This window comes from Callithrix jacchus, chromosome 22 (assembly GCF_049354715.1).
Source record: "Callithrix jacchus isolate 240 chromosome 22, calJac240_pri, whole genome shotgun sequence".
NCBI classification, from domain to species: Eukaryota; Metazoa; Chordata; class Mammalia; order Primates; family Cebidae; genus Callithrix; species Callithrix jacchus.
Genome location: NC_133523.1, coordinates 40,906,505 through 40,921,150, shown reverse-complemented (window position 1 = coordinate 40,921,150; position 14,646 = coordinate 40,906,505). Strand labels below are relative to the sequence as shown.

General features: G+C 45.7%; 1 protein-coding gene across 3 annotated transcripts in view; it reads right to left on the bottom strand.

The window, feature by feature from the left end:
- ARHGAP35 (Rho GTPase activating protein 35) overlaps positions 1-14,646 on the bottom strand; it is a 135,255-nt gene that overhangs the window by 47,745 nt on the left and 72,864 nt on the right. For all 3 annotated transcript variants that reach the window (XM_054250105.2, XM_008988276.5, XM_078360212.1), the window contains one exon: positions 12,282-12,426. In XM_054250105.2, coding sequence (XP_054106080.2) covers positions 12,282-12,426 — 145 coding nt within the window. The remainder of the gene's footprint in view (positions 1-12,281; positions 12,427-14,646) is intronic.

The following is a 14,646-nucleotide window of genomic DNA, read 5'->3' as shown; positions in this document are numbered from 1 at the left end:
AATGTTCACAGCAGCACTATTCATAACCGCCCCAAACTGGAAAGTACCCAAATGTCCAGGAGTGGAAGAAAGAAAGAAACTGTGGAACAGTCACAGGATGAAAGTCTACACAGCAATGAGAACGAACCATCTACAATCACACACAACCCTGGATGAATTTATGGATTTAACTGTGCAGCTGAATCTCATAAACATAATGTTGAGTGAAAGAAGCCAGGTACAAAAATGTACACTTGGTATGACCTCATTTTTAAAATAGAAAAGCGGGCAAAGTATTCCATACCACCAGATGCAGAATACTGTTGCGGGGTAAAATGGTGAGGGGCTTTCGGGGGGTGGTCATCTCCTGTTTCCTGACCTACGCAACCAGTGTCCTGATGGGTGTGCTTTTCTTAGTGTGTGCTACACTTCAAGGAGAGATGACAAAACTGGCTACAGACACTGCCCAGTCTCATGCGTGACTGTTTTGGGGAAATGTCCCATTGGGATTTCCACCTCCACAGCAAGTCAGTGACAGGAGCCACCAAAATAATGGCTAACGTTGACTGGGTGATCGCTATGTGCCAGGCAGTACTCCAAGAACATTACAAACAGGACTTAACTGTCAAAAACTCCCTTTGAAAGAACTGTTATTTTACTTTCCAATTTGAAGGAACAGAAAAATGAGGCTTAGACAGTTTAGGTGTCTTGTCTGTGGCCAGCTATTTCTGCATGGGAAAGGCAGGGTGTCAGCTGACTCCACAGCTCGTAAGGGTTGAACACCTGCCTAGGCTAGTGGAAACTAAGTTTATGGTATAAATGGAGAAGTCACATTAGACCCCCAACTCTTCTTTTTCACGACCCTAAATTTTGTTGTTGAGTTCAGGCCACTTGTCTTATAAATGTATCATATTCTGGATTTGTCTGATTGCTTCTTCCTGATAAGATTTGGGTTAAATATTTTTGGCCAGGAGGCACAACACAATGCTGGGCTGAGCTGGTAGAGATGCTGAGTGTGACTACTTTCGTAAGGTGGTAACACCCAGATTTTTGCATTAAAAAGGTATGGTCCCCCTTTGTAACTAGTAACTAATGTGCCAGATGATATTCTGAAATTATATAAACAGCAAGTTTCTTCAAAACTGTTCCCCAATGACTTTTTTTTAGGTTTTAAAAATCAACTTTATTGAGGTATGATTTATATACAGTAAACTGTATCTATTTAAAATATACAATCTGATAATTTTGAAATACATAATCTAGGAGTGAAATAATTACAATTAAAATATGGAATACTTCCACCACCCCCCAAAGTTTTCTATTGTCTCTTTGCAATAGATTCTTCTTGCTATCCCAGCAGGTCACCACTGGTCGGCTTCACATTACTAGATTAGTGTGCATCTTCCAGAGCTTTCTAGAAAGGGAACCGCAGTTCATTCACGGTCTTGTGTGTCTGGCTTCTATCACTCTCAGTAGCATAGTTTTGAGATCCCACTGTTGTTACACACAGCGGGACTTATTCCTTTCAATGACTGAGTAGTATTCTATCAGATGGATGGACCTACTGGTCTGTTCACCTGCCGGTGAATGGACATTTGGGTGGCTTCTAGTTTGGGGCTCTCATGAACAAAACTGCTAGAAACAGCTGAGTACAAGCCTTTGTGTGAACATATGCTTTCATTTTTCTTGGGCAAATACCTAGAAATGGAATGGTAAGTGTATGTTTAGCTTTTGTTTTTCTTTCATCTAAGATAATGTGCCAGAACAAGGTTTGAGAGAGGCACATCTCACACATGAGCATGGAAACCCAACGTGGTATTATGCTATATAGTTTTTTGTCCACAGTTCCTGGTTCTTAACTCCCATCGCCCTTGTTACAGTCTTTTATTATAACATTGGGCTGTTAGGTCCCAGAGGGCAGGAATCGGGAAACAGTCTCTCCCGTCCTCCTTTCACCTGCCACAAGGCAGGACTCTAATCTTCCCCCACCTTTCCAATTGTGAGTCTTAAGACCCTCCCCTGAAAGGGTCCCACTCTCTACCCTGGGGGAGGGAACATGATGCAAGAGGACAGGGTTCAGAGAGCTTCCAGACAACTCACTGGAGGTTCCCGGAGAGTGGTGTGCCCAGAGAGGGTAAGGGAGCTCCACCATCTTCCCCTGTACCTCACCCTACATGTCTCTTCATCTGTCTCCCATGTAATATTCTTTACAATAAATCAGAAAACATAAGCAAATGTTTCCCTAAGTGCTGTGAGCTGCTACAGAAATTAACTGAACCCAAACAGGGGGTCATGGGAACCCCAGCTTGAAGCTGATCACTCAGAAGTTCCAGAGGCCTGTACTTGCAGTTGGTCTCTGAGAGTGTGGAGGGGAGTCTTGGGGACTGGCCCCCAACCTGCGGGATCTGATACTCTCTCCAGTTAGATGGTATTGGAATTGAACTGGAGGACACCCAACTGGTCTTTGCTGCCTGGTGTGTGGGGAAAGCACCGCACACATTTTGCCACAGAAGTCTTCTGTGTTGGTGATTGTTGTGGTGGTGTGCGGGCAGAGGAAAAATGGGGTTGGAGCTTTTCCCTGTACACCCCATCATCACACTTGTGAACTATAAAAGGATCTGTTTAACTTTTTAATAAACTGCCAAAGAGTTTTCCAAAGTGGCTCAGCCCTTTTACACTCCCTTCAGCAGTGTGAGGATTCTAAGTGCTCCATATCCTCACCAACACTGGGTCCTGTGTGTTATTTTACTCTCCAATGATTTTAAAATCTAGTAACGTTCCTTGTCTGATGAATTATGCATTCATGTGATTATGTCTATCCCCCCCGCCACTCTCAGATACCATGGGAGCAACCTGAGTTCAAAATGGTGCCTAAAATATCATAGGTGCTTAATTAATAAAAACAGTCAATGAATACTCGTTTAATGAACAAAGTCTGCCATCCACCCCGCAAAAAGATGGTAAGTGAATTAAGCTTAATGCTATTAAAGAGTTATCTGAAGTTTGTCTTCCTACAACCACGTAATCCTCTCTCTGGGATTTCCCCACTCAACCAGAGACAAGAGGTCAAAGTTGACCTGATTATGTGTCCATCAAGGAAGTGCAATAAAGAAGGCACCACTTACATTACACAGTCTCCTGAGTGCAGGCAATGATACCCCAAAGCGGGGCTGTGCAGGCCTGCCAGCAAAGGGCTTTTGAAAATAAATGTAAAACTGGGCTTAGCAGTTCATGCCTGCAATCCCAGAGATTAGAGAGGCTGAGATGGGACAACTGCTTCAGGTCAGGAGTTAGGGACCAGCCTGGGCAACATAGAAAAACCCCACTCAAAAACAAAAACAAAACAAAACCAAGCCAGGTGTGGTGGCATGGATCTGTAGTCCCAGCTACTTGGGAGGCTGAGGTGGGAGGATCGCTTGAACCCAGGAGTTCAAGGCTGCAGTGAGCTGTGATTGCACCACTGCACTGCAGCCTGGGTGACAGGGTAACCCTGTCTCTGAAAAACAGTAAGAAATACAAAAAATAGTAAGGAAAAGAAAATAAATGTGAACTTCAGCTATAATACTATGACAGGTAGATGCTGCCCTGAGAGGCGGAGCCTGGGTTCTGTCACCAGATTTTACGTGGGACTCCTCTCAAGGTTTTATTTATTTATTTATTTATTTACTGATTTAGAGGCAGAGTCTTGCTCTGTCACTAGGCTGGAGTGCAGCGGCATGATCTCAGCTCACTGCAACCTCTGCCTCCTGGGTTCAAGTGATTCTCCTGCCTCAACCTCCCAAGTAGCTGGAACTACAGGTGTGTGCCACCATGCCCAGCTAATTTATTTTATTTATTTATTATGTATTTTTGAGACAGGGTCTCGCTATTTATTTATTTATTTTTGAGACAGAGTCTTGCTCTGTTGCCAGGCTGGAGTGCAATGGTACAATCTCAGCTCACTACAACCTCCGCCCCCTGGGTTCAAGCAATTCTCGTGCCTCAGCCTCCCAAGTAGCTGAGATTACAGGCATACACCACCACACCCAGCTAATTTTGTATTTTTAGTAGAGATGGGGTTTTACCACACTGGCCAGGATGGTCTCGATCTCCTGACCTCGTGATCCGCCCATCTCGGCCTCCCAAAGAGCTGGGATTACAGGCCTGGGCAACTGCGCCCAGCCAGCTCAGCTAATTTTTGTATTTTTAGTAGAGAGGGGGTTTCACCATGTTGGCTAGGATGGTCTTGGTCTCTTGACCTCATGATCTGCCTGCCTTAGCCTCCCAGAGTGCTGGGATTACAGGTGTGAGCCACTGCACTCATTCCTTCAAGATTTTATACAGGGAAGGGACTATCAATGCTACCACCTTTTTTCCTGCCAGACTAACCCTGAACTTTAGTGACAGTGAGGTCCTCCCCACAGTCACAAAAGACTGAGATGTACCCTGACTCCTCCCAAGGGCTAGATTCCTACCACACCCACGTTCTCAGAGCAAAACATCATCTCTTAAGGGATCATATACGACGGAGTGCCCAGAGCCAGGCCTAGGTCCTATCAACACTCAAGGATTGTGTACGCAACAGAAAGTGGGCTGAGAGAACATGAGGGCAAGCCACCTGGGCATTACGACTTTCAACGCCTGCCAGGGCTTCCCTGACTCCAGGCAACTCTTCATTCCAGAGGGACTAACTGAAAGGCAGCTGCACTAACAAACCGTGGCCTGTCAGTTATCTATGTGGAATGGTCTGACTCTGTCATAATTCAAGAGAGAAGACGAGCGCCTTCTGCCCCAGTGAAATGGCTTCTCTCTGGGCACGATTCCTTTTCTCAGCCCCTACAGCACTTGCTAGAGAGAGGTGTGGAGGGTGGGTCACCTCAGTAAGCAAACCAAGTAAGAAAGGACTGGGGCCCAGGAAATCATTTCCTCACTGTTGTCCTGCCCCCTCTCACACTGCCAAAAGCAAAGGCTGAAAATCACAGAAACGGAATGAAGTTTGGCCTCACACACTATTCAAAGAAAGCATGTGTAGAGAATGCTGTTTAAATAGCTAGATTTAAGTGGCTAGCAAGTGCAGCTGAGGAGAGGCTGGGGCCGGGAACACACGCAGCAGAGCCAAGGTCAGTGGGGCCCCAGGCTTCTGTCTCCAGGACGCTGAGACCGTCCCGGCTGGGCAGGCATGACAGGCACTTGGAAGCTGCCTCAGGGGGTTCCTCTGCTGCTGAATTTCTTGAATCCTAGGAAGGCTTGACTTCTGGCCCTGAGACCCAGGATTTAAAACCTCAGTCTTGTGACCACCATCAGCAGTAAAGACAGTGTACTTTACCCTGAGAAATTATTCTCAGGAGGACTGTGAGCCGGCTCTAAAAGTAACCTCTCACCCCATTCCAGAGAGGTACACTGAACTGAATAATTCTACTTCCTGCTATGCACTGGAGAGCTCGATTGAGCTTGGCCAATGTACTCTGCCATTAGGAGCCACACTGCTGCAGAAGGGAGCAGTGACTCCATTGCCTCAACCAACTTTCCACAGAGATGAAAACTGAAGGAAACAAGCATTCAAGCTAGAAATATAAAGTTAGTCTGACTCCTAAGCTTCCCCCAACCCCCGCCTCCTTCCCATTCTCGGTGGAGGTCCCAGAGCAGCTGTGGCAGTGACATGCCCTCATCCAGCCTTTCCATGTAACCGGAGCTGAGAGAGTGAAAGTCTAATATCCTATTAACACAGCGAGCACAGAGGCTGTCCCTGGGCTGGCCGCCTAAAAGCATCTGCAGATCAATCTAAAAGCTGTTCCACTCTCTGGCCATTTCTTGACCACATTCTGATTTTCAGAAATATGAACAGGGTAAATGAACTGGTCAGAAAGCTTAGGAAAGAAAACAGGTGCAAGTCAGAAGCAATTTCCCTCCCGATGTTAGGAGCTAACCTAGGCAGGACAATGTGGGGGAGGAGTCTCAACAGAGTGCCCAGCTGGAAAACATCAGGAGCAGTTAACTGAGGGAAGAAAGTGATGATCCTTCTTGTGTTTAGAAGGAGTTGGCACTTCACTCACAAACTAAGGGGCTGGGAGACACCAGTCACAGGAACCTGCCACGTGTCACCTGTGTAAGCAGGGCTTCTCTTCCCACACTTCCAGAGACCCTCCTCTCATACTAGCTCTTGCATCCTCTCCTCATATCAAAATCCGAAATGCCATTGGCCTGGAGGTGGAATTCAGATGTGATGCCCGAGGTGCAGATGTTCAGCTAAAACAAACAACAGGCTGGGGAGCAGCACAGAGATGATCCCACGCTCAGACTTCCCAGGGTTTTGGGGATGAGCATTATCAGGAAGCACAATACGTGTATTAAGGCGATGACTCTTGGACGCTAGGATTGCAAAGGACTTTCATTTTCTGTCATAAATATCTATAACGATTAATTTGTTTTACAACGAGCAAGTATATTACTTTTTTTTTTTTTGAGACAGGGTCTTACTCTGTCGCCCATGCTGGAGTGCAGTGGCATGATCTCAGCTCATGTAACCTCAACCTTCTGGGCACAAGTGATCCTCCCACCTCAGCCTCGGAGTAGCTAGGACTACAGGCATGGACTACCATGTGCGGCTAATTTTTGTATTTTTGGTAGAGACAGGGTTTCACCATGTTGCCTGGGTTGGTCTTAAACTCATGGGCTTGAATGCTACTCCTGCCTTGCCCTCCCAAAGTGCTGGGATTACAGGTGTGAGCCACCACGCCCAGCCATATATTACTTCTGTAATCAGATAAAAAACATTTTTAGAGTGATGGCATAGTTCAAGTCCTGATTTATCAATGGCCGTGCCACCCTCCTCTCCATGGCAAAGTTTTGGTCTCGTTCATTTTCTGCACTCCTGCTGGCTGAGCCCTGGCTGTGCAGACAGGTGAGTGGGCAGCACCAAAGGCCCTGCGGCATAGATTTCTTTCCTACCCTCACCTCAGCAGTGCAAACTCGCAAGCCCTGCCTTCACAAGTGATGATGCAATGTTTTATTTTCCAGGACAAGCCTTAAAGTGCCAAGGTACAGGAAATGGACACAAAAACAGGGACACGATGACTTCTGACTTTGGACTACTTTGACCAGGCCTGACAAACAAGGCTAATTTTTGTATTTTTAGTAGAGACGGGTTTTACCATGTTGGTCAGGCTGGTCTGGAACTGCTGACCTCAAGTGATCACCCACCTCAGCCTCCCAAAGTGCTGGGATTGCAGGTGTGAGCCACTGCGCCTGGCCCCTTCTGCCTCATCTAAGAGGGCTATGTTTAAAAAATGTTGAATGCTAGCTTATCTTATACTCTGAATTATGTAAAAATAAATGTATGTGTATATGCAGAGAAATAAGACTGTAAGAAACATCTCAAATCATTAACAGAACTTTTTACCAAGTAGCAGATCATGAATCTTTGAGATTCTCTTCATTTGTCCAATTTCTACAATGAACCTGCTTTAATTTTATAAAAGAGAGAAAAGGTTTTCTTAGGAAATAAGGATACACAAAGACATCCCTCCAATACACACTAACCTCAGATACCAGGTTTAATTTTTCTTCCAAAATTCCATAGAAGTACAAAACCAACAAGGGGAAATATACGGTCATTGTTTTTTTTGAGATGGAGTCTCACTCTGTCGTCCAGGCGGGAGTGCAGTGGCGTGATCTTGGCTCACTGCAACCTCTGTCCCCCAGGTTAAAGTGATTCTCCTGCTTCAGCCTTCTGAGTAGCTGAGATTACAGGCGCCTGTCACGGTGCCCAGCTAATTTTTGTATTTTTAGTAGAGACGGGGTTTCACTATCTTGGCCAGGCTGGTCTTGAACTCCTGACTTAATGATCCATCCACGTCAGCCTCCCAAAGTGCTGGAATTACAGGCATGAGCCACTATGCCTGGCCATTTTTTTTTTAAGAAGACAAAAATGGAATTAAGGTGGTCCAGACTGAAAACCACTAATTCAATCAAACTTTTTTTTTTTTTTGAGATGGCATTTCACTCTTGTTACCCAGGCTGGAGAGCAATGGCACAATCTTGGTTCACTGCAACCTCCGCCTCCCGGGTTTAAGCGATTCTCTTGCCTCAGCCTCCTGAGTAGCTGGACTTACAGGTGCCTGCCACCACGCCCAACCAGTTTTTATATTTTTAGTAGAAATGGGGTTTCACCACGTTGGCCAGGCTGGTCTCCAATTCGTGAGCCATTGTGCCTGGCCTTTTTTTTTTAAGAGATAGGGTCTCTGGCTAGGTGCAGTGGCTTATGCTTATAATCCTAGCACGTTGGGAGGCCAAGATGGGAGGACTGCTTAAGGCCAAGCGTTCAAGACCTGCCTGGGCAACAGAGACTTTGTCTCTACAAAAAATACAAAAATTAGCTGGGCATGGTGCCATGTGCCTGTAGTCCCAATTATTCAAGAAGCTTGAGGCCAGAAGGGTGAGGCTGCAAGTCAGCTATGATTGCACCACTGCACTCCAGTGGCGTGATCGCAGCTCACTTGCAGCCTTGAATGCTTGGCCTCAAGCAGTCCTCCCACCTCAGCCTCCAGGGTAGCTGGGACTGCAGACACACGCCACATTGTCAATTACTGTCTATGCTGTATTGGGCTCTAGGGAGACACGGAGAACAGAGAATCCTGTTTTTAGGAAGGTGAAATCGGGCTGAGAAGAACTGCCAGGGCAGTTAAATTCAAACTGCTACTAGGGGTGGGAGTCTCTTGAAGAATAAGGATAAGTTCCAGAGGCAAAGAGAGGAGGGGACAAATTTTAAACCATACAAGAGACATGCCCTAAGGCAGAGAAATACCAAGAAATTCTGCTTGGTTCACATCCTTCTGATATATTGTTTGTATTCTTACATACCTATTTTAAAATTAATACTTGAAGCAATATAAAACAGAAAGAAAGGGGTGAAAGAAAAGAAGGAAAACAGAGAGGGTGGGAAGGAAGGCAAAAGAAAGGGTGGGAAGGAAGGCAGGAGATAGGCTGGGTGTGGTGGCTCACACCTGTAATCCCAGCACTTTAGGAGGCCGAGGCGGGTGGATCACGAGGTCAGGAGATGGAGACCATCCTGGCTAACACGGTGAAACCCCATCTCTTAAAAAAAAAAAAAAAAAAAGGAAGGCAGGACACAATGCATGGCAACAGTCCTGCTGTTCTTGAGACCAGGCAGGAGGGTTATGAGTGTGGCCTGCATCTGGTGAGCAGCAAGGAAGCGAGGATGGGTTTTCAGCAGATGAATCGTCATATCCATAGAATGGACTGAGGTGGGTGATGGTGGGCAGCAGAGATGAAGTGGAGGGGACAGAGCAAAGAGATGGCAAAGCAGAACCGACAGGCTTGGGATTTGATCAGATGTGTCAGAGATGACCCTGAAGCTCCAAGTGCTCTGGGACAGGCTGGACGGTGTTGCAGTCTAACAGAGCTTTAAGAGAAGCAGCAGCTTGATGATGGCTGCTGGAGGACTGGGGGCGCATGGAAGAGGTCTTTGTGGCTGAAAGAATTTACAAGTACAACAGCAAGGGGAAGTATCACTTCATCATTGGATGTAAAAAAGTTATCACGCTGAGTGGAAAGTTTAAGAGCTGGAGAAGCAAGGTTAGGTCAGGCCCATGGCATGTGGGGAACAGTCTAGCACTTGCTGCTACTGCCGTGAATTGCTCAGGGAGACCACTGAAAGGCTCCCCTTGGGAAGGACAAGCCCTGTCCGACAAGAGAATGCTAACTAACAAGTGCAGGAAGAATGAGCAAGTTAGAACTATGGTGATCACTGTCGCGAAATCATCAATGGATGCTCAAAACTAGTGGGTGGAAGTACTAGGACAAACCTGCTACTGAGAGAGTCTCAAAGTATCTCCCCACAAAAAACATATAATCACAAAGGGGAAATGAGTAACTTCACAGTGGAAAAGCCTGGCAGATACCAGATTTACCAAGTGATCAAAGAGAACAGCTCCAGGGATGGCAAATATCAACATCACACTCCTCCAGATGGCATACACTGAGAAGGACACAGCATTGGTGTCCTGCGGCGTCTGCCAGAAGTGAAAATCCAGAAACTGATCACAAAAACAAAGCCAAGGCTGGGTGCAGTGGCTCATGCCTGTAATCCCAACACTTTGGAAGGCCAAGGTGTGTGGATTGCTTGAGCTCAGGAGTTCAAGACCAGCCTGGGCAACATGGAAACCCCATCTCTCTCTCTTTTTTTTTTTTGAGACGGAGTTTCGCTCTTGTTACCCAGGCTGGAGTGCAATGGCGCGATCTCGGCTCACCGCAATTCTCCTGCCTCAGCCTCCCAAGTAGCTGGGATTACAGGCACGCGCCACCATGCCCAGCTAATTCTTTGTATTTTTAGTAGACATGGGGTTTTACCATGTTGGCCAGGATGGTCTCGATCTCTTGACCTCGTGATCCACCCGTCTCGGCCTCCCAAAGTGCTGGGATTACAGGCTTGAGCCACCGCACCTGGCCCGTAAACCCCATCTCTACTAAAAATACAAAAAATTAATTAAAAAAAAAAAAATTTAGCCAGGTGTGGTGGTGCACACCTCAGGAGGCTGAGGTGGGAGGATTGCTTGAACCTGGGAGTCAGAGGTTGCAGTGAGTTGAAATTGTGCCACTGCACTCCAGCCTGGGTGACAGAGACTCTGCCTAATTAATAAATGTATGTATGTATGTATGTATGTATGTATGTAAAGGTGCATATCATACCTGCAACTTTCAACCATTTTACAGAGAGAGATGAAGAAAGAAATTAATATAAAGCCAGTGTCAAAAAGATGAACACTGAAGCCAGGCATGGTAGCTCAGGCCTGTAATCTCAGGACTTTAAGAGGCCAAGGGAGGAGGATCATTTGAAGCCAGGGTTTTGAGACTAGCCTGGGCAGTAAGTGAGACCCCTGTGTCTACAGCAGGAAAAAAAAAAAAAAGATGGACACTGAGAAACAGCTTTGGGTACAGAATGGACCAAACAAAGCTGTAGATTGGTAATGGATTATGCAAAGTGCTTATTGAGATTCAAGCCTGGGGTGCCACAGAGAAAACCTAGGAAATAACTATAAAGTCTTTGGTAAGCTTCAACTTAAAAGCTATCTTCAGCTGGGCATGGTGGCTTGCGTCTGTAATCCCAGCACTTTGGGAGGCCAAGGCGAACAGATCACCTGAGGTCAGGAGTTCAAGACCAGCCTGGACAAGATGGTGAAACCCCATCTGTACTAAAAATACAAAAATTAGCTGGGCACGATGGTGGGCACCTGTAATCCCAGCTACTAGGGAGGCTGAGGCGGGAGAATCACTGGAACCTTGAGGCAGAGGTTGCAGTGAGCCGAGATCACCCCACAGCACCCTAGCCTGGGCAACAGAACGAGACTCTATCTCAAAAAAAAAAAAAAGAAAAAAAAAAAGAATAAAGCTATCTTCCCTGATTTGCAATATCCTGAGTAAATATGAACAATGTCACTCAGCCTCACATGACGCTGGTGAAATTATCAGCAGAGCCCAGTAGGCTGTCCACACCATGACACTTAACACCATCGTGGATAACATCAGAGTCAGAAAGAACACACAGCAAGGCCATCATCCCTACCTCAGTTTCAAATTAGTTTGGGCTTGTGTTCCTGAGCCCAATTCCTAATGCTCAAGAACCCACCTTAGAGAAACTGGAAGGGACACGAGAGCTCTAAATGAATAAAGCGAACAGTTTCAACCCAAGTAAAACTTAACTATTTCAAGAACAATGCAAAACCCTTTCCATTTCCAAGACAGTCCACCTTTGCCATAGCATCAAGTTGTCAGAAGAGCTACAGAACCATTAGATATCCCAAGCATCCTGATCATTTTCTTACCTCAGAAAAAAATCCCGACAATACATGAGTCTTAGGTGCCTGATCAATGCTGAGGGCTGTACTCATTTTACCAAACCAAAATGTATTATGTAGCCACCGTAGTACCGAGGACACAATGATAGCAATACCCTCAAGGAGCTCACAGACCTGCAGGGAGCACAGGCGGGCAGGCGACTGACACAGTGCTGATGCTTTGGTGGGTGACAGAGCACAGAGAAAACACCCAAGTAGCCACAGCTGCCAAGTAGCCCTGCCTGCCTATGGCTCCTTTGTAGGCCAAGGCCTAAGAAATGCCCAACAACAGCCTCAAAACTGCACACAAATGGAGAATCCACACGTCTGACAGCTGTGGTGACTGCTCAGCTCCTTCTGCAAGAGCATCTCACACTCAGCAACTGATCGCAGAATCTCCGGATGGCCTGGCCCTCCAGTAAGCACCCTGGAGAGCGAAAGGTATAAACTGCCATGAGGCAACACTCTTACCTGTGGCTTCGATGTACTCAATACACCTTTCAATAAAAATGGGGATCGGCTTCTCTGGAGTCACCACAGTTGTTAAGGGTACTCCAAAATAGTTACTCTCCCAGGTTGCCTTTGTGATGGATGGCCGGGGTTTGGGCTTTGGTTTCTGTCCAGGAAAGAAACAAAGGAAGCACAAAAGCAAAGTGAGTATCAACATGTAACTGAAACATCAATAAGGGTTCCAGAGGGGAAGCAGTGATAGACAAACTGCTAGAAAGATTTCAAGAAGGAGTAGAAAGACTTGCTTGGCACATCTCACTAGTTTTCTAACTTCTGGCCTCCGAATATCACATAAGACGCCAGAAAGCTGCCACATAGTCACACCTTGAATATGAGACCACATTATTAGAACAAAGATGTTTATAAGAAGCAGGCCATGTTTATGTAATAAAATAACAATACGATGATTATCTACATCCTCTACCAGGGATGCAATGGCGTAAACAGGAAGTTTTCCAAACACCCTACAAGGATAATAGATGTTTCACACTCCAAGATGGCTGAAATCTCTTAAAGAGATGAAATGGAAAACAGGTAATTTCCTGTCTCTAGAAACGAGATCAGGCATTCTGCTAGGGCTGATGACCCCAAGTGAGACTGTCCTTTGATACATTAGCTTGGGGCTAATTCATCGTTGTGTCCACATTAGGAAAAAGTAAAGTTAACTAACAAGACAAAGTATTTGTTTGCCTATTTTTTGCCCAGTCACCTTCAAGAAGTACTAGCAGCAGCAACCACTTGAGAACTTACTATGCACAGAGTAAGTTCCAGATATTATTATTATTTTTATTATCATTTTGATACAGGATCTCCCTGTGTTACTTAGGCTGGAGGGCAGTGGCGTGGCCACAGCTCACTGCAGCCTCAACCCCCTGGGCTCAAGCAATCTTCCCACCTCAGCCTCCCGAAGCTGGGACCACAGGCATGCACTCAGGCTAATTTTTAAATTTTCTGGAGATATGGGGGTCTCATTATGTTGCCCAGCCTGCCAAATATTATTTCTTTTAAACCCGATGCCTAAATGACACAACTACTAAGTGACAGCCCTCGGATTCAAATCCAGGAAGGTCTTTCTCCAAAGCCTACGCTCGTTAACACGATTAACACTGAGATCCTCTGCTTCAAAAGGATTCAGTCTTTTTATTTTGAACCTTAAATGGAGAAAAATTACTCTAAACAAATGGTACATTTCCTAAAGCCAAAGAAATACACTTGAAATGTTGGCCTTTTGTTAAAATACCTACTAAAAAGGGAAAAGTGACCAAACAGGATCAAGGTAAATCAGACCCAGGTGTGTCTCCAGCAATTCAGTTTCATTTTCAAGTTGATGAAACCAATTTAGAAAAGCAGATTTACTTAGAAGTGTGCACAGCCCATAAACCTAAAGTGTTTAGGGATTTTACATAAAATCCACTGAAGGAAACAACGAGCCGCCAGGCCACAAGCCACCTATTCCCTCTCCTTCTCCCACCCATCTTCAGTCCTACTAGTACCCCTTTACACAGGAAAAAAATCACTTCCTGTTTAGTCTGAGATTCTTTGAGAACTTCCTGTGCAAACAAGTAGCAAGAAAAAAAGAAAGAAAGAAAGAAAGAAAAGATCAGAATAAAATGTACACAAGGAAGGAGCGAGATCATTCCATTTCTGGGCTGCTGGGTAACGCTACTTCAAATGACCGACCAAAGGCAATTACAATCCAGTCTTCATTCAGCCTGCTACCTGACTCAGTATGGAGAATGCTATAATGTGAATGGATTCTGGGGTTCCCGAGAGGAACCACGCACTCCATAAAGCCTGTCTCCACCCACTGTGAGATACCCACTCCTCATAAAGTGATAGCATAGCCTCCCAGGTTTGGGGGAGTGGCTGCTGCTTGCTCCCCTTATAGACTGAAGTAAACAGGCTCTGACTTAAAACTTCTTACTAAAAAAGTAAGGAAAAGCCAATTAATGATGTATGATATACCTTCACAGGAAATACTTTAACCAGTCTACACTGCCTCTCTATCTAGCCTCTTCTACTTATATGAAGTATAACAAAGAATTTAAGGTCGGGTGCAGTGGCCAATGCCTGTAATCTTAGCACTTTGGGAGAATGAGGTGGGTAGATGGCTTGAGCTCAGGAGTTTGAGACCAGCCTGGGCAACGTGATGAAACCCCATCTCTACAAAAAAATATAAAAACAATTAGCTTGGTGTGGTAGTGTGCGTTTATAGTTCCAGCTACCTGGGGAACTGAGGTGGGAGGATCACCTGAGCCCAGGAGGTCGAGGCTGTAGTGAACTGAGATCATGCCACTGCACTCCAGCCTGGGTGACAAAGTGAGAC